The 27,374-nt window shown below is 40.8% G+C and overlaps 1 protein-coding gene across 4 annotated transcripts in view; it reads left to right on the top strand.

Moving 5' to 3' along the window:
* The window catches only part of SLC4A4 (solute carrier family 4 member 4), a 180,680-nt gene that overhangs the window by 99,708 nt on the left and 53,598 nt on the right, over window positions 1-27,374 (top strand). For all 4 annotated transcript variants that reach the window (XM_069978293.1, XM_069978289.1, XM_069978290.1 and 1 more), the window contains exons 5-8: window positions 6,324-6,459; window positions 10,132-10,292; window positions 10,437-10,616; window positions 21,174-21,250. In XM_069978293.1, coding sequence (XP_069834394.1) covers window positions 6,324-6,459; window positions 10,132-10,292; window positions 10,437-10,616; window positions 21,174-21,250 — 554 coding nt within the window. The remainder of the gene's footprint in view (window positions 1-6,323; window positions 6,460-10,131; window positions 10,293-10,436; window positions 10,617-21,173; window positions 21,251-27,374) is intronic.

A 27,374-nucleotide genomic window follows, 5' to 3' on the forward strand; every position in this document is an offset into this window, starting at 1 on the left:
ATTTGGAAGAACCTCGGCGTGCTTAAGGTTCGCTCATCTCTAGGGCCGGATGTCAATATAAATGGTATCTGTCCCCGCCACCCGTTTAAGGATTATATATCATCATGAGCTTTTTTCATGATACATCCCCGATACAATTATGGTCTATATATAATTGGTTTACCATAATGGTATCAGCATATGTCATATGCATATGTTTACTGATCCATCGTGTACAAGGGATCTGCTAAAAGTCCAGAAATGGTTATGTACAAATGGAATACCAGATGATGAAGTAGATTTGAAAGAATGTATTTTCTAAATAGGTTGTATGTATAGAAGTTGGAGTATTAGTGTAAGGAGTATGGCTGTGGAGTAGGTACTGTAGGTTTTATTTGCAAATACTCTACGGCCATAGGATACTTTCATAAAGATCTGTTGCTTTAGCATGAAGTTAAGAAAGCATTAGAGGACATGAATTCAGAGAAGGGGTTATCCACCTAAGAGTTACAAGTTTTTCTATAAACCGTTCTATATCCAAGATGGCGCCGGACAGGAAATCTCCCTTATTTTGCATCACATCACCCCAGTGTGTATTCCATTCTAGCTAATGATGTAGCAGAGCTGACGCAGGCATGGTGTAGCTAGGTTTAGGTGCAGTGTTGAGTTAGATCTCTGCTTGCTGACTGTGAATGAAAACATTCCAGTTCCATCCAGGCTCTAAGGACATCCATAACACTTACAATATACAGAGCTGAGACACAAAGACAGGTACATATGCCTGCATTCTCCGACAGCAAGCAGAGATAGAACTATAACTTTTCATATTACAGAAACCTAGGCTCAGGGACACATGTAAGGGCCTGTTCACATTGCGGACAACAGGTGGAATTCCTCGCCCCGTAATTGCACCTTCCTCACTGCCTCAATATTAAGTATAGGGCACCTCCGCTCTCTGTGGCTCTCCGCTGTAAGAATAGACTTGTCTATTATTTCAACGGAGAGCCGCGGAGAAGGGAGACACCCTTTACTTAACAGTGAGGCAGGCAGAATTCCGAGCGGAGTCCGGGACGGGAATACTGCTTGGAATTTCCACTTGTTTTCCACAGTGTGAACAGGCCCTAAAGGCCCTATTCCACCAACAGATCGGACGACAGATTATCTGCCAAAGATTTGAAGCCAAACCAAGGAACAGACTATAATCAGAGAACAGGTCATAAAGCAAAGACTGGATTTCTCCTCTTTTCAAATCCACTCCTGGGTTTGGCTTTAAATCTTTGGCAGATAATCTGTAGTCAGATCTGTTGGTGGAATAGGGCCTTAAGTCTATGGAAGTCTCCCAGGTGTCAGGTTACCAAAGTTAATAGACAGGTAACCCAGCCCCCCAGAGAGGAGATCCCTATCCTGTGACTAGAAAGGGAGGGGGAAGAGGGAGCTGAGCGTGGTCAGAGATGAATTTAGATACCCAGAGTGAGTAAATATTAGAACAAAACAGGGGAAGGGTGCAAGATAGGTTATACATGTATATTAGACGTAGAGTGGTGTTGGGAAGGGGGATTGTTTAGAGTATTGTTTTTGTTACCCGGAGAACCCCTTTTAAGATACCTTATTGTGGCATTGTGATTTTATATTGAGTAAGTGGGGGTAACTGATAAAGAGGATTGGGGGATTTCATTGAAATTGATGCTTCTTGAGCTCTATGTTACGCAGAAAATCATTATTTACAAAATTTTCTCTCCTATCCATAATATTTGTCTGTAAGGTAAAAAACAACAAAAAACAAAAACAAAAAAACCCCCCTAAAAACTTGCATTAATGATTACAATACACAGTAAGGCTATGTTCACACTACGTATATGTCCGGCCATAGTTCGTACGTGGCCGGACATGTGCAGCTGAAACTACGGCCGTGTGAAAAATAGACATGCGGGCGAATTGCGAACATACGCCCGTAGTAAAGTTATGCTTCTCTAGCTTGTTTCGAAGCGATCTGAAGCAGGTCATTTACTTGGAAATCAAGTTCGATTTGGCTGAAAAAAGTACTCCGTACGGGGCCGCATTGAAGTCCACGGCCGTGAGTTTGAACATTTCCGGCCTCAAACAATGGTCTTGTTCTTTTTTCACAGCGCCGTATACGATCCGGCCGTAGGCTCATATGTAGTGTGCATTGTGTTGCCGTATATCGTATACTTTCCAGGGTACGCATCAACCTCATAACTACGGGCGTATATTCGCGGTTCGCACTACGGTCGGAAATATACGTAGTGTGAACATAGCCTAAGAAAATTGTACCTAAACTGAAAATATATTGCACAAAGTAAAAAAAAGCAACACAAAAACAACAACATAAACCATGTAAAAATGTTTAGAGGTGGTGGACCCTTGTTCTGTTCAAGTAAATCTAGAAAATAAATAAATAAATAAAACTGTAGTGGAGCAGATTTGAGATAATATATTGCTATGTAGTGGGACATGTACAGTGCTAAATCTTCCCGCACTGATGATATCCCATTTGATAACAGCCGCAGTCTCCATTACATGACATTTTGCTCTTTGACCAGTCTGTGATTTTGTATTTTTAGCATGAGGGATGAGAATGGGGTGTTCTTTAGCTTGAACATATCCAGCCTATAAATGGCTCATTGTCTGGTAGATTTAACATGGTACATTATGTGACAGGAGACAGAAAACCTGTGAACTAACAAATCCCTTAATAAACTAGAACTACACCGTACAGACTTCCTATGTATTATATGCGCTATAGCTCACATTGTTTTATCCATTAATCAAATTTATTTAGTTGAAGCTAGTGCTATTATGGTAAATGGCTGGGCCTGGTTTTTAGAAAATGGGACTGTCTGCAACAAGTGGATCGGCCCCCTATTGAGACTATTCTAATAATTACAAAACACATACAATTAAGCACATTGGGAGATTTATCAAACATGGTGTAAAGTGAAACTGGCTCAGTTGCCCCTAGCAACCAATCAGATTCCACCTTTCATTTTCCAAAGAGTCTGTGAGGACTGAAAGGTGGAATCTGATTGGTTGCTAGGGGCAACTGAGCCAGTTTCACTTTACACCATGTTTGATAAATCTCCCCCACAGTGTTTAGGGCATGGGTCTCCAAACTGCGGCCTTCCAGCTGTTGCGAAACCACAACTCCCATCATGCCTGGAAAGCTAAAGCTGGATTTGGCTGTCCAGGCATGATGGGAAATGTAGTTTTGCAACAGCTGGAGGGCCGCAGTTTGGAGACTCATGGTTTAGGGAAACAAGTGTGGATTGATAGGGGACATGAATTGGGCAGACACTGTAACTATGGATGGGAACTTACTGAGGGTAGACACGGTGTGACTGGGGGACATGTTGTGGGGACGCAGAGTGGATGGATGAGGGGAGGCGGTATGGATTAAAGGGAACATGTTGAGGTGGTGGACACGGTGTGTATGGGGACATGCTAAGGCGGGACATGGGATGGATGGATGGGGATGCTGAGGGGAACACATTGTAGATGGATGTGGACACGCTTAGAGGGGTAGGGGTTGGATGGATGGGGACATGCCGAAGGCGGACATGGTGTAAATGGATCAGGCTACACTAAAGGTGTGGATGAGGACATGATGAAATAGGACATGGGAGAACATGTAGGCTGGTTGTACATTGCACTTGCACTTTATTTATACAGGGTGTATGATATACCTATTTTGGGGTGTCATTGTGGGAGATACCACACCGGGTACCTCCATGTTTGTAATTTTTTAATTGTTTTTAAGCTTTGGGATCATTCTTTTCTAATATTGTACCTGTTATAATAAAGTACTTTTATTTACTTTATATTTTGGTGTGCTATGGTACTTCTTTTTGGCATAAGCTTTTTCTTTGGTGTAATAGTAGTATGTTTGATAAATCTCCTCCATTGTTTCTTATTGTTTCTACCTCACTACTGCCCAAAAAATCACTAAATAATACACAGTGGGAAGTATTTATTTATTCAAGTCTCCCTGTCAACGTTCGCATATAGGAACTTGCAGCGTCACAGAGGGGCCTAAGGGGAGATGCTACCAGGGAGACATTATTGCCTACTAAATTATCAGACCTATCAGTCGGGCTCCATAGAGCTCCATTATAAGTCCTACTGATCACGTGAAACAAAGCCTAGAGAGGACCGCACTTAGCGTGGTCTTCTCCAGGCTCTATCTCCCAATCGGTGCTGGTCTGAACACTCAGATCCAGACTGATCCCAACTTTTGACATGTCTCTATAACATGTCAAAAGTTTGGTAAAACGATTGTGACACTTTAACTAGGGATGGTCCGAACCGAGTTTGGTTCGGGTTCGTACGAACCCGAACCCTCGGTAATGATGCCCGCTGTCTGCCCACTCCGTGGAGCGGGCGGATCCAGCGGGAGGACCGCCTGGAAAACTGGGATACAGCCATAGCCATAGGCTGTATCCCAGTTTTCCAGGCATTACTCCCGCTGTATCCGCCCCCTCCACGGTGCGGGCAGACAGCGGGAATGCCAAGCGTTCGGGTTCATACAAACCCGAACCTCGGCAGGTTCGGACCATCCCTAACTTTAACTATTACCTTCCCCTCCTTTGCTGATCCACAAAAAAATATGTACTACTGATGCAATACAGATGAATTACGTATGATATGAATAATTGGAGACATTATATACTATCCCGAAAAACAACTGTGCATGCACTTATTGCCTAACACTCATTTTTTTCATGGAATAATTTTGTCACACTGAGTTTCTTCCTATAAAACCTGGAATGTTTAAAGTCACACAGTAGCAATTCCGTGTTTTGTGAGAGGTTATAAAGATTTGAAAGTCTAAGAGATAGAGTCATAAATAGAACTGTAAAGGTACAGAAACGAAAACAAAAATGATGTGCTGCCCTTTATATGCACTTTATATGCACTTTATATGCACTTTATATGCACTTTATACATTGGATTGTTAGAATTGCGGGCCGTAAACCGATGAAATATGTAACAGGAGAAATGTAAAAAGGAATATACTGGAAAGGTTAAACTTTATTATTTTTCTCTGTGGCGGTCCATCACTGGTAACTAAAGATTAGAATGTAAAAGGATAAAGCTATCGGAGAGAGGACATTAATCCTGTGAGTACTGTCATACTGTAATGGACTTATAATTGGAGATTTAAAATGCACTTTTCTGGTAATTGTTTGATTTCACAGATGAAAAAACTCCATCTTTTTTTTTTTTTTTTCGTTGCATGTTTTAGCATTTGTTTTTGTCAACTCATCGAAACAAATGTTTCTCGGCTTTGCTGGGTTGTAATACAGTAGTCAGTGTTTCTGTTATAAAATTACAAATAAAAAAAATATACGTTTTTTTTTCTTCTTCTAAATGTATTCCAGGACGTTTGTTACCTTTACTGTTGATTTGCTTTTTTGTACAATTTTATATACTAAAGCACAGTTCTTAAATATTGCAAATGACCTTATATTGACAAAGTAGCGAAACTGTATTCACCACAGTCAATGCTACAGGCCATTAGTCAGGAGAAGGGCTTGTAGAATAATTTAGGTGTGCAAATTCTGTACTGTAGTTGTAACATTTGGGGAGTATGTGATGGAAATACAAGCTTCTGACTCTGTACTGTTACAAGTAGGGATTAAATAGGCTTTAAAAAAAATAAAAACTTTTCAACTTGAAACTTTGTAAACTCCAATTCCACTAAAGATGTAAAAATGTTGACTAGTTCTATTGTTTAAGACAATGCAATTTTTTCCATGTATTGTTTAAACAAAAATTTTAAAAACTTCTGCGGTCAGCTGTATAAAAGTTGACCCCTAGCTGTTTTGCAAGTGCACTGATGCCTAACATAATGAATTCTGTCCTATTCCACATGTAAAGAGCAGACTGTCTCTTGTTAAACATTGCCATATTGGTAATAAGTCCCTAAGCCACCAGACCAATGAAAATGCTACTTCTTACTAGGGAAGGTGGAGAGCCTTTCGATGGATGCTCCTATCCACTCCTATTGTCCAAGTTGGTTTGGTTAGAACTGGTTTCCTGCCATATAAATATTAAGTTTGCTTACCTTAGCTTATTAAGTTGGTTCCAATCTTTTGTACATACTGTATATCAAAGAGTTGCCTGCTGTGTAGACTTAAGAGCTAACATTGACATTTGAGGACACTCAAGCCAGTAGATTCAGGCAACTTAACTGAGGGTAATCATGTCCTCCGATAAGGAAGATCTGGAGAACGTATTGAACGCCTGTAGGGAGATGAAGAGGACGCAGAGTCGTGTTTCTGTTGTTATTAACCAGGCTGTTAATCGGAGCATTTTCACCTCTACAGTCTCCCCAGCCGCAGAGCGCATCCGTTTTATGTTGGGGGAAGATGATGATGGTCCGGCTCCCCCACAACTCTTCACTGAACTTGATGAACTTTTATCGGTTGATGGACAAGAAATGGAATGGCAGGAAACGGCAAGGTAAGATCCCTAATAATTATTCTATTCTAATGGTCTATGTTGTAAACTTTTTATAAGATAAATTTAATAGCTTGTACTGTATGAATGTAGCTGTATAGGTTATAATTTTTATAGAACAATCATAGTCAAATCCACATCAAAATCAGCACCAAAAATTTACACAGCGAATTCCATGGTGATCTTTTTTCAGGGTGATTTTTACTTGTGTATAAATATCCGTAGTACTATTGCCAATTATGTAACTACCCCTAGGACTTATACAGTGGAAAAGCATTAAAAAATATAAAAATTAAAAGACAACTCCGGCCAAAATGTTTTTTTTTAACATGTTATTACATAAGCAAAGTTTGACAAATTCCTAATATACACTAATTATGGGAAATGCATGTACAGTATAGTGCTATTTCCCTCAATTTAATAGATCAGGCAGGCTTCAATTTCTCTAAAAAAAATGTGATGTCACGACTCCGTCTATACCTGAAGGGTCCAGCAGGGGACGCAGTATATGTAGAAATCACATGTAAAAAATTATAACTTATAATTTGTTACATGTAATATCTACATATACTGCGCCCCTTGCTGGACCCTTCAGGTATAGTCTGGGTCATGACGTAATTTTTTTTGGAGAAATTGAAGTCTGTCTGATCTACTAAATTGAAGGAAATAGCACTATATGTGCATTTCCTATAATTAGTGTACATTAGGAACATTAGTGTACATTTCTTTATGTAATAACATATTAAAAAATACATTTTGGCCGGAGTTCTCCTTTAAAAATATAGTACCATCAAAATCTCTACATAGAAACAAATCCACTATTTATGATTATATTAAAACCTCCATAGTCTGCATACACTGTATACTGCTTACATCCTCTACAAGCTGTCTGGATCCTTTTAAAGTTGATTATAATACACAAAGTTATGAAGCGATAGGTGGAATATCATTTGTGAATGTCTTTTTGGAACTTTCAGTAAATGTGACATTTTTTTAAATGAATAGCGTTTTCCATTGTGGTCGTCTATGTGCTGTAAACTCCACTAGTTTGCAGCGTCCCTTTTCTTCCTTCTCGTAATAGTAGACGTGATCCAATTGCATGCAAAAATTTTGTTGATGTTATATCATTTCAAGCCAACCTTTATAGTTTTTCTCTATTTGTGTATGTATTTTTAGTGGCTCGGCCTATTGCATTACATGGGTGATGTGTGACAATGTGTCTGTTCCTATGTACTCACATACATAGGTAACACTGAACTAGTGCAGTTGCCACCTACGCACAACAAATCATGGTCTGTAATTTCATCTGGGAATTATTAGTTAACACCTTGGCAGCCAAATCACTTGCTCTTTAGGAGTCTTTTGGACTTGGAGAGTAAAGTGCAGTAATGTCATTACGAATCACATTCCTAAGCTCACATGTTAAGCTGTGCAGAGTATGCGGCCATTGCTCAGCTCCTACCCAGGACGCTGGTGCATTAGGGAAAGACCTAAACATTACATATACACACTATTACCTGTACATAATTATAGAAAATAGAAAATCTTTAACTCTTTACATTCTAGCAAGATCTGTAAAGAAATTAAATAAATAAAAAACACACAAAAGCCACATTGTAATACCTAATAGAGACCTTAAAGGGAATCTGTCCGTAGTTTTGAGTGCTGGCAGCTCTCAGAGAGGAATGATACCTGGTATCCTAAAATGCTGCCGCCGCCACCACGGGAAGTGGCGAGTGGGCTTGCTTTTCTAGGTAGGTGCATGAAGTTTTGGATCTCCTTGGCCCCTCCTCTCAGTTATGATAGACAGATCTAGTGTCCAAACAGAAAACCAGGGAAGCACTTAGGACACCAGGTATCACTACACCCCTCTCCTTGACCGTTGCATAAGGCATCAGCACTTTTGATAGCTCTAAACTGCTGACCCTTTAAGAGTCCTAGGCTGGGATAAACATTTATTTGTTGACGTATTGCAAACTCTACTAGTCTGCTGTGTTCCCTTGTCATGATAGTATTCCTCCAGGGACGTATTCGATATTTACTGAAAGTGGGGGAAGGATTAAACCAGTCTTGGTATATAAAGAACCCTGTACTATCCATTCATATATTTGTACATTAGATAGCCTCTAAGCCATTGTTTTTAAACAAATAGCCCCAAGCTTTATTATCTGTCTTTGTCCTGTAACCCACCCATTCCCCATATGACCCTGGTCGCCCTCCTCTGCACCCGCTCCAGTTGTTATATACAGGTGCCAAAAACTGTATAAAACATTCCACGTGTGATCTATACAATCTTTTCCCATTGGCGAGAAGTATTATTAAAAGATTATTGCGTAGAGATGAGTGAACTTCGAGTAGGTTCAGGTTTGTTGGAACCCAAACTCTCTGCATTTGATTACCGGTGGTTAAAGAAGTTGGATACAGCCCTAGGGCTTCCAGGAAAACATGGATACAGCCAGAGGCCATGGACTGTGTCCATGTTATACTGTACCCCGGTGGTGCTGTCCATTTTTCAAAATCCATTCGGTTCCTGCGATTGGCGCCAGTTTCTTCATGTACGCTTCGGCCCACTCTATGCAGTGGGGGTGGGCTTAGCGCCCCCAGTGTAATGATATCCCCTCCCCTTGGTGACGTGGCTGGACTTGATTCTGATGAAACATCACTGAGGGGGAGGGGATATTGTTACACTGGGGGTACAGGGCCACCTCCACTGAATATAGTGCACATGAAGAAACCAGTGGTTCCATTCAGGACCCTTTTTTTTAGCAACACCCGAGGGGTGAAAACAATTACATCTTCTTACCTCCTTGGCTCCAGCTCTGCCACCTAAATTCCGCTGCTCTGCTCCCTTGTGCATTCTAGTCTTGAGACGTGATGTTGCAGGCCGGCTCAGCTATTTAGTGCCAGTTGTGGGACACTGCTACAGCTGCTAAATGGCTAAGCGGGCTTGCAACATCACGTCTGAAGACCAGGAAGTGGCAGCACGTTGGGGACCGAAGCAGCGGAATGTGAGCTGCAATGTTGAAGCCAAGGAGGTAAGGGGATGCAATTGCGAGAACTGGACCCAGCGGTGCTGAACTGAATGTCTCCATTGCACATGTCTCCATGGACAATCCAAGTCCTGGAGACATGTGGGATGTCAGAGGGAGAGATGAGATAAGGGAAAATATACTTACCAGCTCCTAATCACCAGTCCCGTCACTGACCGGCCACCACTATCATAGCTGCTAGCGGTAGTCGGGTTCCTAGGCAACTGCTGTCAACATGACAATGAGAGAAGAGGGCCAAACTAAAAAAAAAAAAATAATTTTTACTAATACAGTTCATTTTCAAAATTGCTTTCTAAAGCATTATCCATCACCTACCAAATGTTTAGGTCATGGGAATACCCCTTTAAGCCTATTGCACTCGGAACCACAAGTATCTGTAAAGTACTAACTGTATATGTGCTGATTACACATTATTACACCATGCTAGTATCTTTCTCTCTATAGGTCCATATAAAATTCAATGGAAAAGTGCAAATATGTGGACTACCATTGTCATTTGATCCATAGAGAATAGATTTTCGGCTAAAGGCTTTCTTAATAATTTTACTTGCCACCGCCAATATACAAAAATCAGTCATCTTTTTAGAATATTTTAATATAATAATATATTTTCTGTACTTTTTAGATGGATAAAATTTGAAGAAAAAGTCGAGCAGGGTGGAGAAAGGTGGAGTAAGCCCCATGTTGCCACACTTTCCTTGCACAGCCTCTTTGAACTGAGGACTTGTATTGAAAAAGGGACAATACTACTTGACCTAGAAGCCAATTCACTCCCACAAGTAGTTGGTAAGTATCTCACGGATAACTATGCTTTAATATTATATAATATGCAATAATGCTTTGTAATCAAGTAGATATGATTTGTAGATACAGAAAACATATGGCTTATACATGCATGTAGGTTAACATTTCCATTTAATTTTTTGTCAGAAAAAATCCTTGATAACCAGATCGAGACAGGACTGCTAAAGCCGGAGATGAAGGAAAAGATCACCTATACTCTTCTTAGGAGGCATCGGCACCAGACGAAGAAATCCAACTTGCGTTCCTTGGCTGACATAGGGAAAACAGTCTCCAGTGCAAGTAGGATGTTTACCAGCCCGGATAATGGTAATATAGATGCTAGCTTTTGCTTCTGCCTATCCATTATGTTTGCTATATAGGTTATATGCAGCATTTGGCTATACACAAGTACTGATCATAACAATAAAACCACCTGCCTAATATTGTGTACGCCTACCTTGTGCCAGCAAAACTGTGCTCATCTATAGTAGTGTGTAGAGAGATATCCTTGCATGTGATGCAAATGTGCAGCTGGGCGTATTGTGGACTAGTGCCAGTTAAGAATGGGGGTGCTCCTCATGAATGCACGTATACATAGTGATACAGTCCCATATGGTGTCTGGAATCAAGATCCTTTAAGCACTGTAATTTGCAGGGTGGCACCTCCATGGGTTAGACTTTTTATTCTTGTACAGGTGGTCACTGAATTTGTAGACCAAGTCAATATCTTGTACTCTTTGTCATGTTCCCTAGTCTGCTCCTATACAATCTTGTAAGAGGCCATGGCTAAGTCATTTAGGGTGGCACCTGGTTTGCAACAATGTTTGGGTACTAGGTACGTTTGACTGTAGCAACCACATGAGTGACATGGTCCCATGGCATGGTTTACCAGCAGAACATTGCCCAGAGCATCACATTGCCTTCATCCTATAATGTTTCCTGGTGCCATTTCTTCCCTAGATAAGCAATGCACATGCACTTGGCCATCCACATGATGTAAACGGAAACATAATTCAACAGACCAGGCCACCTTCTTGCATTGCCCAATGGTTCAGGTCTGATGTTTATATGCTCAATGAAGGTGTTTCTGGCAATGAGCAGGAATAAGCATAAGTACTTTTTGGAGATCCTCTTACCCAGTTATCTTACCATCAAAATTATACCCTTTGTTCCTGTCTCCATCACATGGACTATTCACAATGACTATACACTTGCTTTATATATACCTTTCCTTGACAGGTGTCATTGGACAGTGGTTTTAATGTTATGGCTGCTTCAGATTTTATTAAAGGAGAACTCCCGGCTAGTGCCGGTATCCTGCAGCTTTGATACCCCAGTCCAGGACGCTTGTGGGTCTGAGTGAAGACCTGGAATGTGACGTGTTAGGCCCACTCAGCCAGTCAGCGGCCATAGTGGGGTCCTGCCTTGGCGCTGACTGGCTTAGAAGGCCAAACACGTCACTTCCCAGGTCCCCACTAAGACCCAGAAGCAGCTGCAGGATGCCGGCACCAGTGCTGGAGCAGGGAAGGTGAGAGCAGGTTACTTTAATGTTCTTTCATGCTCCCCCTCCCCTGCACTCTGCCAAAAATCACCCCAGTTCTCCTTTAACTCAAGGGAATGTATCACTACTTTTTTTTTTTACTGATCAGACACAATTCTTTCTTTCTAATCTGTTTCTATTTTCTCATTGGAATTATTATTATGTGGGCTTCCATATTGCCTGAGCTATTTTAACAGCATTTAGACATATGCTTTACAGCAAGCCCCAGATGGATGAGAAAGGCTTCTGGGCATGCCCAGTGACCTTTATAGATGTCATTTTAAGTCCCTGAGCAATTGGGTGTTATCTATATACTGGTGTCACCCGTCACCGTACTTTGTTGATAAGATGAGAACTGCTGGAAAATGATCTGTACAGAACAAAAAGTCTCAGCTAACCTTACAGCTAGACTAAAACGGTACGATTTCAGGAACATTTATCATAAAGATAGAAAAAAAATGAAAACGGCAAAAATTCATAATATGTTTAAATTAAAAACTTAGTTGAAATAATCTGATGACACATTCCCTTTAAGTACAATTATATCAACGTTTGCAGCTGAAAAGAGCTTGTTCTTAGAGTTGTTACGGTTTACTTGACATTGTATTATTCATAGTTGGCTGCATTGTTTCCCACCATAATGTTTTATCACCTAATGATATGGTAGGTATAAATAAACAGATAAAATAAAGGACTGTGGCATCCCAGCACTGCGGAGTGGGCTGGTTTGGCACTATTGTTGGTAGCACATAGCTGAACTACCCTGAATGAAATTGATGAGAGACATGGAGAATGATTTATTTCAGTGAATTCTATATCAATAGGGAGAGACCACCCATGCACAATGCTTTCACAACGCAACAGCATAAAACATTTTGGTGGGGAAACCTCTTAAAAGAGGAAATGCTGTGAGAATAAAAAATCCTCTGCAGGCAGGGGGGTGCGGAAACATAATAAAGAAAGTATACTTACCCACCCCCGTGGGTAATTTTCGGCTGATGTCATTTTCGTCTGGCTTTCTCATTTTTGGCCCTGGATCCTGCTGCTGGAATATTACAGCCCGGCTGATTGCCTGCTCAGCCAGTCAGTGGCTGCAGCAGTGTCCCGCCCCCTTCACTGATTGGCTGAGCAGCCAGGAGTTGCACAAGGCTGAATGTTGTCAAATATGGATAAGGCATTATTTCGTGGGCATGTGGACTGGTAAGTATGCTTTCTTTATTATCCTCCTGCACCCTCTGTCTGCAAGCGATTTTTAATTTCTCAGGACTTCTCCTTTAAGGAATGACACAAAATAGTAGAGTATTATTCTGAATATGACATGTCATGTTACCTTCCTCTTATTTAGTTCTGTTACCATTTCTTTACCTTCATGAATTAATTTTAGCTTTTCTTTGTCTTCTTCTTTAAACTTTAAAAAATGTGAACGTTGTAGGAGGGAGAGAGGAGGGCTTGATGAAAAACTCCTTCCTGTCAGGTGAATAGCATGGTACTTCAAGGCTTCCTCATCTGTGTGTTTCATACAAGAGTTGGCAACTTGAGCCTCTACTTGTATTTTAAAGTTCCCAGTCCAATCTCAACCACCTCCCGTACATGTGGAAGTTGTAAGCTTCACTTTCACCATACCTGTCTCAGTATCACCTTAGCAAGGACTGGCTACATTTTCCCAGCATGATGCTATGCAATGAGTCCTGTTGCATACAATACTCATGTTCCATACAATGTTCATATGATATTGTTATTGTGCAAAGATTCTAAAAATCTGTTACTCATTCATGAGCATGGCTCTACCATCATCCTGCATCACAAGAGAAGTGTGTAATAGTGACCATTCATTGTATGTCACCATTACATGGGGCTTGTTTGTTAAATATTGATTATATCTCTGGGTAAAATTATGGAATCCCTACGCTTTTTTTTTAGGCTATGTTCACACAACGTAAATTAACGGCCGTTGTTTTCACCGGCCGGACTTTTGCCACCGAAACTACGGCCGTTCAATTACGATCGCACGGGCTGGTCGTAAAACTACGGCCGTTGTTTAAATTTGCTTCCTAGCAAGTTTTCAAGCGGGCTGAATACTGCGCCCAGCCCAAGAAACCACTCAAAATTTTTTTTACATCAAAATCAAGTTTAATTTGGCAGATATAAGTTTTATGTCCACAGCCGCATTTAAATCCACAGCCGCTATTGGAGCATTACCGGCCGGAAAAAAATTGACATGTTCATTTTTCACGGGGACATATAAACAACGGCCATTATTTTATACGTAGTGTGCATACAACGGCCGTAGTTCCATTGAATTACATTTATTTTAGGGAACCTCAAAACAACGGCCATAGTTTTGCGGCGAAGACTACGGTCGTTGTTTTACGTTGTGTGAACATAGCCTTACTTTGTAGAAAATGCATGAATTACAAATATGACCCTAAACGATGTTTAGCAGCTGAACATTCTGGTTTTGTAAAAACATTCCTCAAAAACACATGAAGGTAAATTAGTGTTATTAGAGGGGAACTAGACGAATCTAACCTGCTGATATGTCCCATTGTGCAGAGAGAGGCGCAGAGGAGGAAGGTACAGTATGTCTCTTACCTTTATCTTCTGCGCCGTTCCCTTGCACTTAGTCGTTTACTTCACGGTCCTATAAGACCGTTAGGAGCATTTCCCCGTCCCCATAGCAAAGATATGCCCTTTTTTTAATGATTTTAATGACACTGAGTAATTCTCAAGGAATTGTAGAGGAAAGTTTTCTGCTTACAATTCCTCGCCTAGGGCCCTTGCACACTGAGCAATTCTCGAGGAATTGTAGCTGAAAGTTTTCAGGCAGAATTCAAGCAGAATTTAAGCCCCCCATTGACTACTATAGGATTCCTCTAGCAGATCTACAGCAGAAAATTCTGCTCGGAAATTCTGCAGTGGGAACAACAGAGCAGAAAACCCATTGAACACAATGGGACTTTGCTCTGCACATTTTTTACGGGAGGAATTTCAAGCTGAATTTTGAGCTGAATTTCAAGCTGAATTCCTCGCCTTTTCCTCAGTGTGCACATACCCTTATTCTGCTCTGGCAGAATAGGAGCAGAATTTGAGCAGAATGCAAGCGGAATTCAAGCAGAATGCAAGCGGAATTTAGGCCCCCATTGACTTCTATAGGATTCCTCTATCCGAATCTGCCCAAAGAATTGACATGTCAAAGCAGATCAGCGGCAAAAAATTCTGCTCAGAAATTCTGCAGTGTGAACAACAGAGCAGAAATCCCATTGAACACAATGAGACATTGCTCTGTACATATTTTACGGGAGTAATTTCAAGCTGAAATAAGAGCGGATTCCTCTTCAATTCCTCGCCTAATTCCTCACCTATTCCTCAGTGTTAACCTACCCTGACTGCACAGGAACGGCACCAGGATAAAGGTAAGAGACATACCTTCCTCCTTGGTGTCTCACCAGTTATCACCAGTTAGATTTGTCTAATCTGCGAACGGTTCCCCTTTAAAGGGCAATGTTCTTCCAGATGAAGTAGAGGAAGCAATATGGAATCACCTTGTCATTTGCATTTCTATATTTTTTTTAAAGTACCATTAGTTCTAATTTCCTTTGAGTTATTTGAGGGATGTTTCATGATGCCAGAATGTCCATCTGTTAAACTAACATTGTTTCGTGTCCTATCTGTGCTGTGTATTTGCTATGAAATAAAGACGCGATTCTGTCAGTTTTGACACCGATTGTACACCTGTACTAGTCCAGCAATGTTACAGGAGGCTTTGTATGCATCTTTATACAATGGTTTGATCAGTTATTATAATCCTCATAAAAAGCTTCAGAATAGTAGAGTGAGGCGTCGCTCCTCGAAATGAACCATGCTAGACAGATAAATAGATCCAGTGGGTGTGAATTCCTCCTACCATCCAGATTTCACCTGCCAACCCTAAACATTATCATGCCTGTTGCCAACTTCAAAACTTCTCTTAACTCTCTCTGGTTCTAACCTCACTGTGGATTTGAAAGGTAAATTGTAGTTGTTCTGTGCCCCAATACAGTAAACATGAATTAAAGGTTTTTTTTGCTTTTATATAACATTTCAAGATCCCTGCCTGGATGGCCTCTTACTCTAAAGATAAATGTTTTTGTCACTGACAGTAGGCAGAGGATCATGGGAAATACATACTGTACCTTTTTTATTGCAAATATTTACATAAAATTGGAAAACTCTTTAAATTTGTTGACATGCCTTTATGGCCAACATCAAATTGATCTTCGACCTGTTTTTGAAAATCTACTGCAAAGTTGTTTCTGCCATGACATCTCTTTAGAACCTTTGTATATTTCTTTCTATACTGCATTTAAAGGTGAAGTCCGGTGGATTTTAAAAGCCGTTCCTGACAGGGGGGAAATTGAAGTACTAACTTACCCCCTCACCATGCCCATGGTGAGCGGCAGGGCCGGCCGCTAGACCCCTGCCAGGCTTCGGGATCTCTGGGGCTGACACGTCACGACCTGGCTGATGGACTGGCTGCTCAGCCAGCAGGTGACTGAGGCGGGACACCGCTCCAGTCACTGACTGGCTGAGCGGCCAGTCCATCACTCGGGACAGGCCTATTCCCCCCGGGACAGGCCTTCCTGGGGGTCCCGCCGCTCACCCCGGGCATGAGAAGAGGTAAGTTAGTACTCAATATCCCCCTGCCCCTGCTTCATGATTTTATCATCCATCGAACTACTTTAAATTCCCATTCAGATCAGTGTTCATACTATTTAACTATAACATTTACAGTCAGTCTGTGAAATAAGGCATTGTATAGGCCGCCTAGACAATCAATAGAATAACCACACTGGGACATCAAAGTATGAAATGCTTTAAATTTCACACATTTAGTATGGCAAAAGGCAAACTAAAAAAAACAAAACAAAAACTTTTGATTCAGTCTTTAATGCCAAAATTAGTGCAATCTGCTATAAAATACCCCTGTCAGTGACCCCCTTTAAAGAAGGAATGGGCTGCTAATCTCAATGAACCCTCATTGTGGCCACTAGTGGTTGTCAGATTTGGAAACATATAGAAACTAAAAAATAACTATAGCTATGGAAGGGTTACTTCAGGACGTTTTATTAAGGTAAGCTCTAAATTGTTGATTGTTGATGACGCTTAGAGCAGCTATGGTTGGTAATGCATTTACAGTACTGTCAGTTCTCTGCTTCTATTCTAGCCTTTAGCTGTCTTTCTCCCTTGTTCTTCTGACTTTTATTTTGCTTTCCTTTTGCTCTTCCTGCTGCCGCTGCTTTTGCACTTTCCTCGCCTCTTTGCTTACTACACTAGCACGCAGCCCTCTAGAGAACTCTGTGCCCTGCCTGGCAACCCGCATGTCGGATGACGATCTCCGAGTGCGGCGCAGCCCCAGCATGGGATGGCTCAGTAAGTTGGGGGAACTGGGTGTTGGGGGAAATGTATCACATTCACGGTACAGCAAAACAATACTTACAACTAAGGGTGTTGGACTATGGATTCATGATGTCATTACATTTTACATAGTATACAGTACATTGATACTTTATTTTAGAAATGAATACAGTCAACTTTTCTGCACTTCCTGATCCCTCCATGGAATGGGACCCTCAAAGCTGAGTAACGCTTGGATGAGCCTCCTATATATTTTCAACAACTTATTGTTATTTGGTTCCATTGAAAAAAGTAGAGTAACTTTAACTTCTACTTTGTTCCCAGCAGAGATGAATTGAAGAAAGCCATTCTGAGCATGGGGATATTGGGGTCAGGGCAACTGAAGAATAATTGGAGCCCTGTATTATTTCATTAGAATCTAGTGTTGAGCGAGCACTTAAATGCTCAATTGTGTGTTATTCGAGTCAACGTTTTACAATGTTCAAGTGTTCCACTCAAGTAACGAACCCCATTGAAATCAATGGGTGTCATACTTACCTACCTTGGTCCACCACAGCCACCACGCCAATGTTCCTGGTCCTCAACTGGTCATCTCTTCTTCCTGGTTCTTGTGATGAGCCGACCCTGCAGTAACAGCCCAGCTCACCCAGAGAGGAGGGAAACCGATACATCCACTGATGGGCTTAGATGGTGCTTACATGTCACAGAATCCAGGAAGACGCAGTGAGTAGTCGATGACCAAGAGAATTGGTGTGGCAGCTGAATGAAACTGAGGTAGGTGAGTATAGCTTTTTTTTTTAAATATCTCAGGCTTGATTTATTTTGTTCCCCCAGACAACACTTTTTTTCTTGTAGGTTGTTCTATGAACTAATAGTTTTTGTGGTTGATCTTAACACTGAATCTACTGATCCTGCCTGATGGGCTGAAGGCACTTGAAATGATGATTGGGAATAAACATGGATCATGTGGGTAAAACAATTATTGTAGAGAAGACAAAGGCACTGGCAGGGATTATTTTCTATATAACAATAAAATGGGATTTTGGGTGATTATTAAAAGTAGTCATTAAGGAGAAATCTGGTGAATTAGCTTTATGTTTTGCACATAGATAGAACGGCACCGGTCTCTAAACCATGGCTTGGTTCCCAGCCAGGGCACTGGCTGGGGGTGAAGCACTGAAGGTGGACCGCCCCCCCCACCCGGCTCCATTAGAATGAATAAACAGAGGGGTGGGGGTTTCCTTCCACTTGGGGTGGGCCGGCCTGCCTCTAGTGCTTTACCCCGGGCTGATGCCTGAGAATAGAACAGTGCCGTACGCGGGAACCAGGCTGTGTTTAAAAAAAAAAAGGCTGCATCACTGGCATCCCTGTGCCGGTGCTGTTCTATTCATGTGCAAAACTTGGTACGTTCGCTTTAATACCTCTTCAAGGGATTAAGATATGCTTATATTATTTTCTTTTGTTATTGTCACATTGGATATAACATAAGATTAAATGAAATCCATTTCAGCTTGATGGAATTTACCTGAAACATAGTACCTCAGTCCACATTCAGGTCTAATAATAGAGTACTTTTGAAGTATCAGCACGGTACGTAATCTACCGTCAAGATGTTTTCCTAGCGAGCTGTTAATAAAGCAATGTTAATGCATCTGAAATTAAAGTCATCGGCACAAAACGCTATCAACACCATGTATATACAAGTCCTACCTGGTGACACTCTCGAACTCCAGCATGAAAATGGCAGGGTTATATAGAACCTGAGGCGTAATTGAATTGGGGGTGGGTGGGCATGGGGCTGTATTTGTCAAATCCCACTCTTCCCTACTGTTTTGCTGTACTTTTGTGGGATAATGGTACAATTGTAATAATTACCATTTGGAGCAGTAAAAGTGCATATTGTACCTGCCCTTATTATAACTGTGGTGGGCGAGAAAAGCTTTCCCGGCACTTCTTACAGTCATTGTAAAACGTAGTCAAACATTTGTTCCTGTTTATTAATTTGCTAAAAACAATTATACTCGCTTATGCTGTTAATATTGCGGTAAAACCTATAGGAGCAAAATGTTATGGGAGACAAATAGGTTGAAAAGGCTCGATATGTTCAAATGACAGATTTTCACAGCAGGCCGGCGGCATTGTCGCATTGTCGTACAATATGCATTAAATACGTAATTTGTTATTGCATATTAATTGCGAGTACATTTTTATTCTGCCTTTGAAATCCATAGAAAGCTGCTTTCTACTTTTATGTAACATAACACAGTGTAAGCACTCTTGGGGTCTTTTCACAGGAGTTATGTCTGTACTTAATAAAAGCAAAAAAACTATTATTTACAATGGATTATGTCTTTGCCGCTACAATGTCTCTGCAGGTCATCTGGGGGTCTAGAGCTTTAAACATACCAAATGCTAAAAGTAGGAAAAAATTCCTACTAATGTTAGGTTTAAAGTGTCACAGCTGTTATAAGTTTTAAATTATAAATCAACAGTAGATGTGAAATGAAGCAAGTTTGCAATATACATTCATAATTTTTTTCGTTGTTATCATGCTATAAAACAAAGCTATACTTACCAGAAATCCAAGTCCAGTCTCCTAAAGGCAGCTATATAGCAGCTATACTTACAGTATCCAGGTCCAGTCTCCTGAAGGCAGATTTGCTGACTTGTACTGGTTGAAAAAACAGACTAAACACATGAAGTTTGACCAGTACAAAGAGTCACAGCTCAATGTGTCCGTCAATCACATGACTGCCTTCTCTCTGTGAGCGCTCAGATGAGCTGATATACACTGGACTTCCTGTTTTCTGACTGTTTCCTGTTTTTTTATTAAATAAAAAAGAAAACAGGAAGTGCCATGTTTTCCATTATATTAAAAAATAATAATAAAAATAATAATTAATGTAAATTGCAAACTTGCTTTATATCCCATCTACTGTTAATTTAGATTTTGAAAGTTATAACACCAGAGAAACTTTAAGCTTCTTATAGGGGTCTTCCTGCCACAAAATATTGAAGGCCTGTCCTCAAGATAGGTGATTAATATCAGGTTAGTGGGGAGCCGACACCTTGCACCCCAGTTATCGGCTGGATGGGCCAGTGCTCTAGAATAGACTGGTGCGGGAACCGGGCGGCGGTTCAAAAAAAGGACCGCATCACCGTCATTCCCCTGCCCCCGCCTGTCTGTTACTGTAAAAAACACAAAACAATGTACCTGGACTCTTCATGGCTCTGGACTCTTCATGTTTCTATTAAAACAAACACGGACACTAACTGTGTCATCAGATTTTATAATTTGATAATTTAAAGGAGCTGTGCACCCAGGAGATTTATCAAACTGGTGTAAAGTAGAATTGTCTTAGTTGCCTCTAGCAACCATTCAGATTCCACCATTCATTTTCAAAGAGTCTGTGAGGCAAGAAAAGTGAAATCTGATTGGTTGCTAGGGGCAACTAAGACAATTCTGCTCTACAGCAGTTTAATAAATCTCCCCTTTGTGTTTGGGCTTGGGCTAACACAAAAGACAAAACTAATACTTACCTGCCCTGATTCCCCACTACTCTGCCCTCCCACCTGTGGGTGGAAACAGCCGAGCAGTGCTTCCTGCTTTCATTTCGGCATGTAACAAGCGCCACTCAGTAGCATATCAGTTAATGTCCCTTTTTTATTTTATTTTCGCTTCTTAACCCCCACATTTTTTTTTTTTAGTCAGACAACCCTGTTAGAGCTTTATGATATTTTTAGTATAGTATTAATATATTATTGAATTTATGGTTTATGTTTATAGCAATGACTTGTTTGTCTGTCTGGTACAATATAGTGTATGTCCCTGTGTGTTTACATTGCTTAGATTTGATATTGTGTCTTTCCAATAGCCTAGTATATGTTATATATCTACCTTTATAGAATACTTGAGACGGGGGCTAATATGCCTTTGTGTGTTTTTATAGGCAGCCCAACGATGACCCACCGAAACATGACGTCTTCTAGTCTTAATGACATTTCAGATAAGCCTGACAAAGATCAAGTAAGTGAGCTGACATCATACTGTATATAATCTTTATCTATCCACTATTTATTTTTATTTGGACAGGCTTATCATAAAAAAATAACCTGACTAGTATAGTAAGTGATGTAATTTCTAGGATATACCATCACTCATCAGTATGGTTACAACTTCTAGAACACCTGTTTATCTTAAGAACAAAACGCCAGTAGATCTAGTCAATCACTGTGGCTTCATCACAGATTTTTCCTGAAGCTCCAGGCTACCACCATGCAGGGACCTAAAACAGAGCCTCATTCACTGACTGAAAGTGCCAGTGTGCTGGATAACTTGTAAGTAAGGGTGGTATTACACTGGCTGGACTAATAATAACTGTAAACGAGCGCCACTCTGCAGGATCGGCGCTCGTTTACTGGGCCTATTGCACGGCCAGATAATCATTAAACACGGTCGGCATGGACATTGTTACCGATGTCCTTGCAGTCCTTGCTTAAACTGCATACATTACCTATCCATGGTCCAGGGCTCCTCTTGCGGTCCTCTTCTCCCTGGGTCCCGCGTGCTGCAGCTTCAGAGCTGACAGGCCGCTTAGCCAATCACTGGCCCAGACAGTCCCAGACAGTGATTGGCTGAGCAGCCTGTCAACTAAGACAGACCGCTCTGAAGATGAAGCGAGCAGGACCTGGGGAGATGCAGAGAGCAGGAGGAGCCCTGGACCATGGTTAGGTAATGCATGCAGTTTTCAAATCGTCAGCAGCGCTTTTACACGTAGCAATGCGCGGTCGGTGCCCGACAATTATAGGTCCAAACCTATATCAACGATCATGTATGGGCTATTAAACTGAATAGCATATGTTGCCATACATTATTGACGGAATGTTTTAAAATTTACCTATAAATGTGTCTTTTCTGGATTGATCTCTAAACTCAATACATTCTGAGATAATTTTGGCACGAGATGCATATGCTGTATTTGTCTGTGTGCTGACACCTGGTGATTGTTATGTAAATAAAGCTCTCTGAGTATTGTCATAATGTGTCATGATATTGTGTTGAAAGGATTTAATGAGAAATTGGAATCTGCTGATCTGATCGCTTGTCAGCCTGTGGTTGCTTAGGCTAGGTTCACACTGCGTTTTCAGCATCCGTTTAACGCATCCGTTTTTTGCAAAAAACGCATGAAAAACGGATTGCAAAAAACGGATTCATTTGTGTGCATCCGTTTTTCCATTGACTTCCATTATAAAAAAAAACGGATCCGTTTTTTTTGGCGGACCAAAACGGACCAAAAAACGTTGCTGACCCTATTTTTCTGGACGTTAAAAAAAACGGATCCGTTAAACGGATGCTGAAAACGCAGTGTGAACCTAGCCTTAGAAACAAAACCTTGTGACCTATGAGTCATCCGTATTTTTTTTTACAGAAATATTGAAATACGGATGCCAAACATGTTGCAATCCGTAAACATTCCGTAAACAATTGATTTTAATGAGAGGATCCGTAAAAAAAAATCTGGGTCCGTACTAGAACATGTCCTTTTTTTTCGGCATTGATTTTCATCCGTTTCATCTACTGATAGTGTGAATAGCCCAATTGACATCAATGTGCACTAACTCGGATACGGAAATACGGATCCGTAAATTACAGGACGTGTGAATGAGGCCTAAATGCTGTGTGAATCCAGCCTTATACAGACATTACTTATTACAGTTAGAACTCCGTGAATTGGCCAATGAATATGGAATATGTTCAGTAAGTAGAGGGCACCAGAATAGATTATGCTGCTTAGGGTCCGGCCTATTTTTGCATGTGCTAACATACTTTGTCAGACTATAATTACAATGGGAATACAGAAATGTGAGATGTAACCACAGAAGGTGTCAGCGCTTCAAAAAAAACACTTTAAGTGATTACCTTATGAGCAGGCATTTGCTGACTGTTTATAGCAGAAAGATATAAGGGAGTTGAGTCCAGTGTGATTCTCTCCTATTGACATTTCCTGTGAATAATTCAGAATTCAAAGGCTAAGTGAGGTCATGTTGATAGATTTCACATGCCATAGGTGTTATTGGAGGTGAAGTGATTTCACCTTCAGAGATGGAGGCAGCTGCTGAAAGACTGCTTTCCATAATCCGATTATAAGCACTAAGCAGCATGGCTCTCATATACCCCATAGAGAATAAAGCAGCCGGGAAGCTCATTGTGCAGGGGCAGCAGAGAGATGCAATGGAGAATTTCCTGTGCTGTAGTCATGTACCAAGGTGAAAAGATAATGCGATAAATACAATTAAAGGAGCGATAAACCAGATGTACAAAGCTTTGGCAAATGCAGCATTAAAAAGATGCTAATATCGTTCACACATGCATACAAATAGATCCAGAGATTACTAGAATATTCCTATATAGAAAGACTCTCTACATATGCAAAGTAATGTTGTTTTGGACAATATAAATTGAGTGACAACCACCTTACAGCTACCCATATAACCAAATAGCAGATACATTCTGCATGTGGATGTAGAATTACATTTCATAGCATTAAAACTTATGTGCAGATTCAATTTGTCAAAACATGGATGGGCATTAGAGATGAGCGAGTATACTATTCGCTCGAGTTTTGTGGTGCTCAGGAGTACTCCATACTGTAATGAGTACCTCATGGTACTCGTGAAAAATAGCAAATCCCCTCCCTGCATGTTTGGTTACTTAAAGGGGTTGGCCACTTTATAGTAAAATAGTTCAGTGTACAGTATTAGGCTGGGTTCACACTATGTATATTTCAGTCAGTATTGTGGTCCTCATATTGCAACAAAAACCAGGAGTGGATTAAAAACACAGAAAGGATCTGTTCATACAATGTTGAAATTGAGTGGATGGCCGCCATTTAATGGCAAATATTTGCTGTTACTTTAAAACAACGGCTGTTGTATTGAAATAATGGCCGTTATTTACTGTTATATGGCGGCCATCCACTCAATTTCACCATTGTGCGACCAGAGCCTTTCTGTGTTTTCAATCCACTCCTGGTTTTGGTTGCAATATGAGGACCACAATACTGACTGAAATATACGTAGTGTGAACCCAGCCTTAGTAGGTGTACTCACTGTATATACTGACAGCAGCTCCCTGTGTACCTCATTGAGCTAACATCAGGCTCCCCTCCTCCAGGCTGTACTACCCTGCTCAGTTTTTTTTTTCTGTCCATAAAATGGCCGACATGAAGGAGCATGTGACCATGCCCCATGACCTGTGTCCTCCATAGACATATACAGACTCAGTGGTGGACACTGGGGGGCGGGGTGTGGTCACATGCTTCTCCATGTCGGCCATTATATGGACAGGAACACCACAGAGCAGAGAAGCACAGCCTGGAGGAGGGGAGCCTGATTTGAGCTCTAAGAGGTACACAGGGAGCTGCTGTCAGTATATACAGTGAGTACACTTACTAATATTGTACACTGAACTATTATTCTATAAAGTGGCCAACCCCTTTAAATTAGCCAATAAACATGCAGGGAAGGGGATGGCACATCATGTTAAGCTGCAGCCATGTTGGCTGCTGGTCTAGCTGTGATTGGCCAGCTACATCAGGTGACCTGAGTGTGTATGGACCCAGGTCACCTGATGCTTGATTCACTTGCAACCTATTAGCTGAGAGGGAGAGCTGTTGGAGCAGGGACAGAGGTAGCGTATGGCTCAGTTTTAATAGTTAGGTAGGCGGCTAGCCAGCAAACACCCAATAGTCCTTTTCAGGACTGGTAATCTTACATTGTGACACAAAAAAACTCCAAACCTTTGTATTAAATACAATATACTAGTATTATACAGTATAATAATACCGATAGTTGTACAGTATACAAGTACTGGTATATATGTAGTATACACACTTATATATGAATACTGTTTTGCAGTTGGTGTTATTGGAGTATGCCATAGGAGTACTGGCATTAATCCACAACTACTCAAAAGTGCTATTTAGGACTAGTCATATCCCTGCGTGACCCAAAAATAAATCACCTGACATACGGTATAGTATTCCAGTATTAGGTGGTATACTCAGTCTGTTAGTGGTACAGTATACAGGTAGTAAAGCTGGGAGTTTTAGATGCACCCATACATGTTCCCCCTGCTTTTTCTGTTCCATTTCCTTGGCGTTTCCATCACTTTCTGAGGTCTTCAGGTGCACCAGACACCATTCCCTCTGCCGAGTAGGGGCTCCTGAAAAATTTTCCTATTAACCTTAACCTATTAACCTAGTGCACCTGTGGCTCCTGTTATGGCAGAGTCAAGCCCCCCTTCTATGACATGGATGGTCATTCATTTGAATGGTCAACATGTAATATTACAATTTTCCTGCCGCAGCCGCCAAAGAAGTAATTTGCTTATCTTGTATTTTAAAAGGGGCCGTCTCTGTAAGCAGCATATCTGTGTATACTACTGTAATATATCTGTAATGCTGTCATTCTTGGCATACTTTTAGCTTCTTTACAAACGATATTACTGTAATCTTGTACTTTCCTTAACCTGTTGGCAGAAGAAGTTATTTTTCCATTTAGCTCCGAGCAAAGTACAGCCAGCCTTACTTGAATAGAGTAAACTCTCAGAGATACTGTTCAAAGTTTTATTTCTTGATACAGAGCACAAATCAGCCCAGATTACTATTATGCTGTTTTTTTTGTATATTTTATTTATATAGTTATTTTTAGTTCTGTTGTAGTTATAAAGAGACAGAAACAATGATAATACATTTGCTATAGATATTACGAATCTCACTACCCAGAATTATTCTTTAAAGGGATTTTTAGGTTTTACATAGAATAAGATAAAGCATTGTGAAATGGAAGATTCTGCGATTTTATTTTATTTTTTAAAAATTGCAAATGCCTGCTGATCAGCGAGATTGGCGCTCCTTTGCAGTGCTTTTAGAAGACATTATGAATGGAGTGGCCGATCCACACAAATGATCACACAAGGAGATGTGAGGCCAATATCAATATATATTTTACTGTAGTTAAAAAAAAAGAGATGTGTTCGCTGGGGATCGGGCGTTTTCACACTCTTTGACTGATCGCTTTCAATTTTACATGACTGATTAACGTCCAATTAAGCGTTTCCAGCAATGTTTCTGGACAATAATAAGCCAGTGTAGAAGGGCCTTTATGCCAGAAGCCCCAAAGTCTTGGCCAGTAGGTTTCAATTCCCAAAAAATGGCTGTCTACTGCTTGTTTTTAGGGGAATTCCATGTCTAGCAGCAGAGCGATCAGGAGAATAATAATAATAATGCTTTTATTTGTATAGCGCACACTTAGGGCCCTATTACACGGGGCGAATATCTGCAGAATAGGGCAAATATCAGGTGCTGAGCTTGCTTCAGTATGAGCCAAGACTATCAGCAGCCAGGTCCTCACCCTTATTGATAAGCCCCAGCGATACCGTCCACCATTAACCCCATGAACACTGTGATTGTGGCATTTAAGTGTCATTGACAGAAACAGGGCTCCTGTCACTGTCTGATTAGGATCTCCGCAGTGTGACTGCGGGGGTCCTCATTATTTTCCCTGACTGATAGTCTCAGGCAGACTCTATGAAAGGATAACACTGAATAAAACTATGCAGTGTCATAAGTGACATAAGTATAAAAAAAAAATATAAAATCTATAAAAATATACATCATAGCCCTTCCCCCAATAAAAGGTTAAAATCACCTCCAAGTGGGCGTGGTGTGGGTGTGTCATGGGTGTGTCTCTTAAAACTTGCCACAACCGACAGATTTATGAAGCAAACCACCATTTTTTTACAGGTTTTACTTTTTTCCCGTAAAAAAAACATTCCAGATTTACGGAGGTCATGCGCCACATTAATGAATTTGACACGAAAAGAAACAGACACAAAGCACAACCTAATGGCTTCAAATGGATGCATTATTAGTAAATGAGTTGGTATACAGAGATTATCTGTCTATCGTATCTTCTCCCATTCAGTGGCCACCTCTATGGGTTTCAGATAAGCTAAAGAGAAACAAGCAACATGTTGAATAGGCTCCAATGACACAATGAATAACCTTTAAACAAGAAGATCCCAAGTCTGAGAAACAAATAGCAGTAACACACTGAGCAATAGACCAAAATATGCCATATAAACAGAT

Source organism: Dendropsophus ebraccatus, chromosome 7, assembly GCF_027789765.1.
Source record: "Dendropsophus ebraccatus isolate aDenEbr1 chromosome 7, aDenEbr1.pat, whole genome shotgun sequence".
NCBI lineage: Eukaryota > Metazoa > Chordata > Amphibia > Anura > Hylidae > Dendropsophus > Dendropsophus ebraccatus.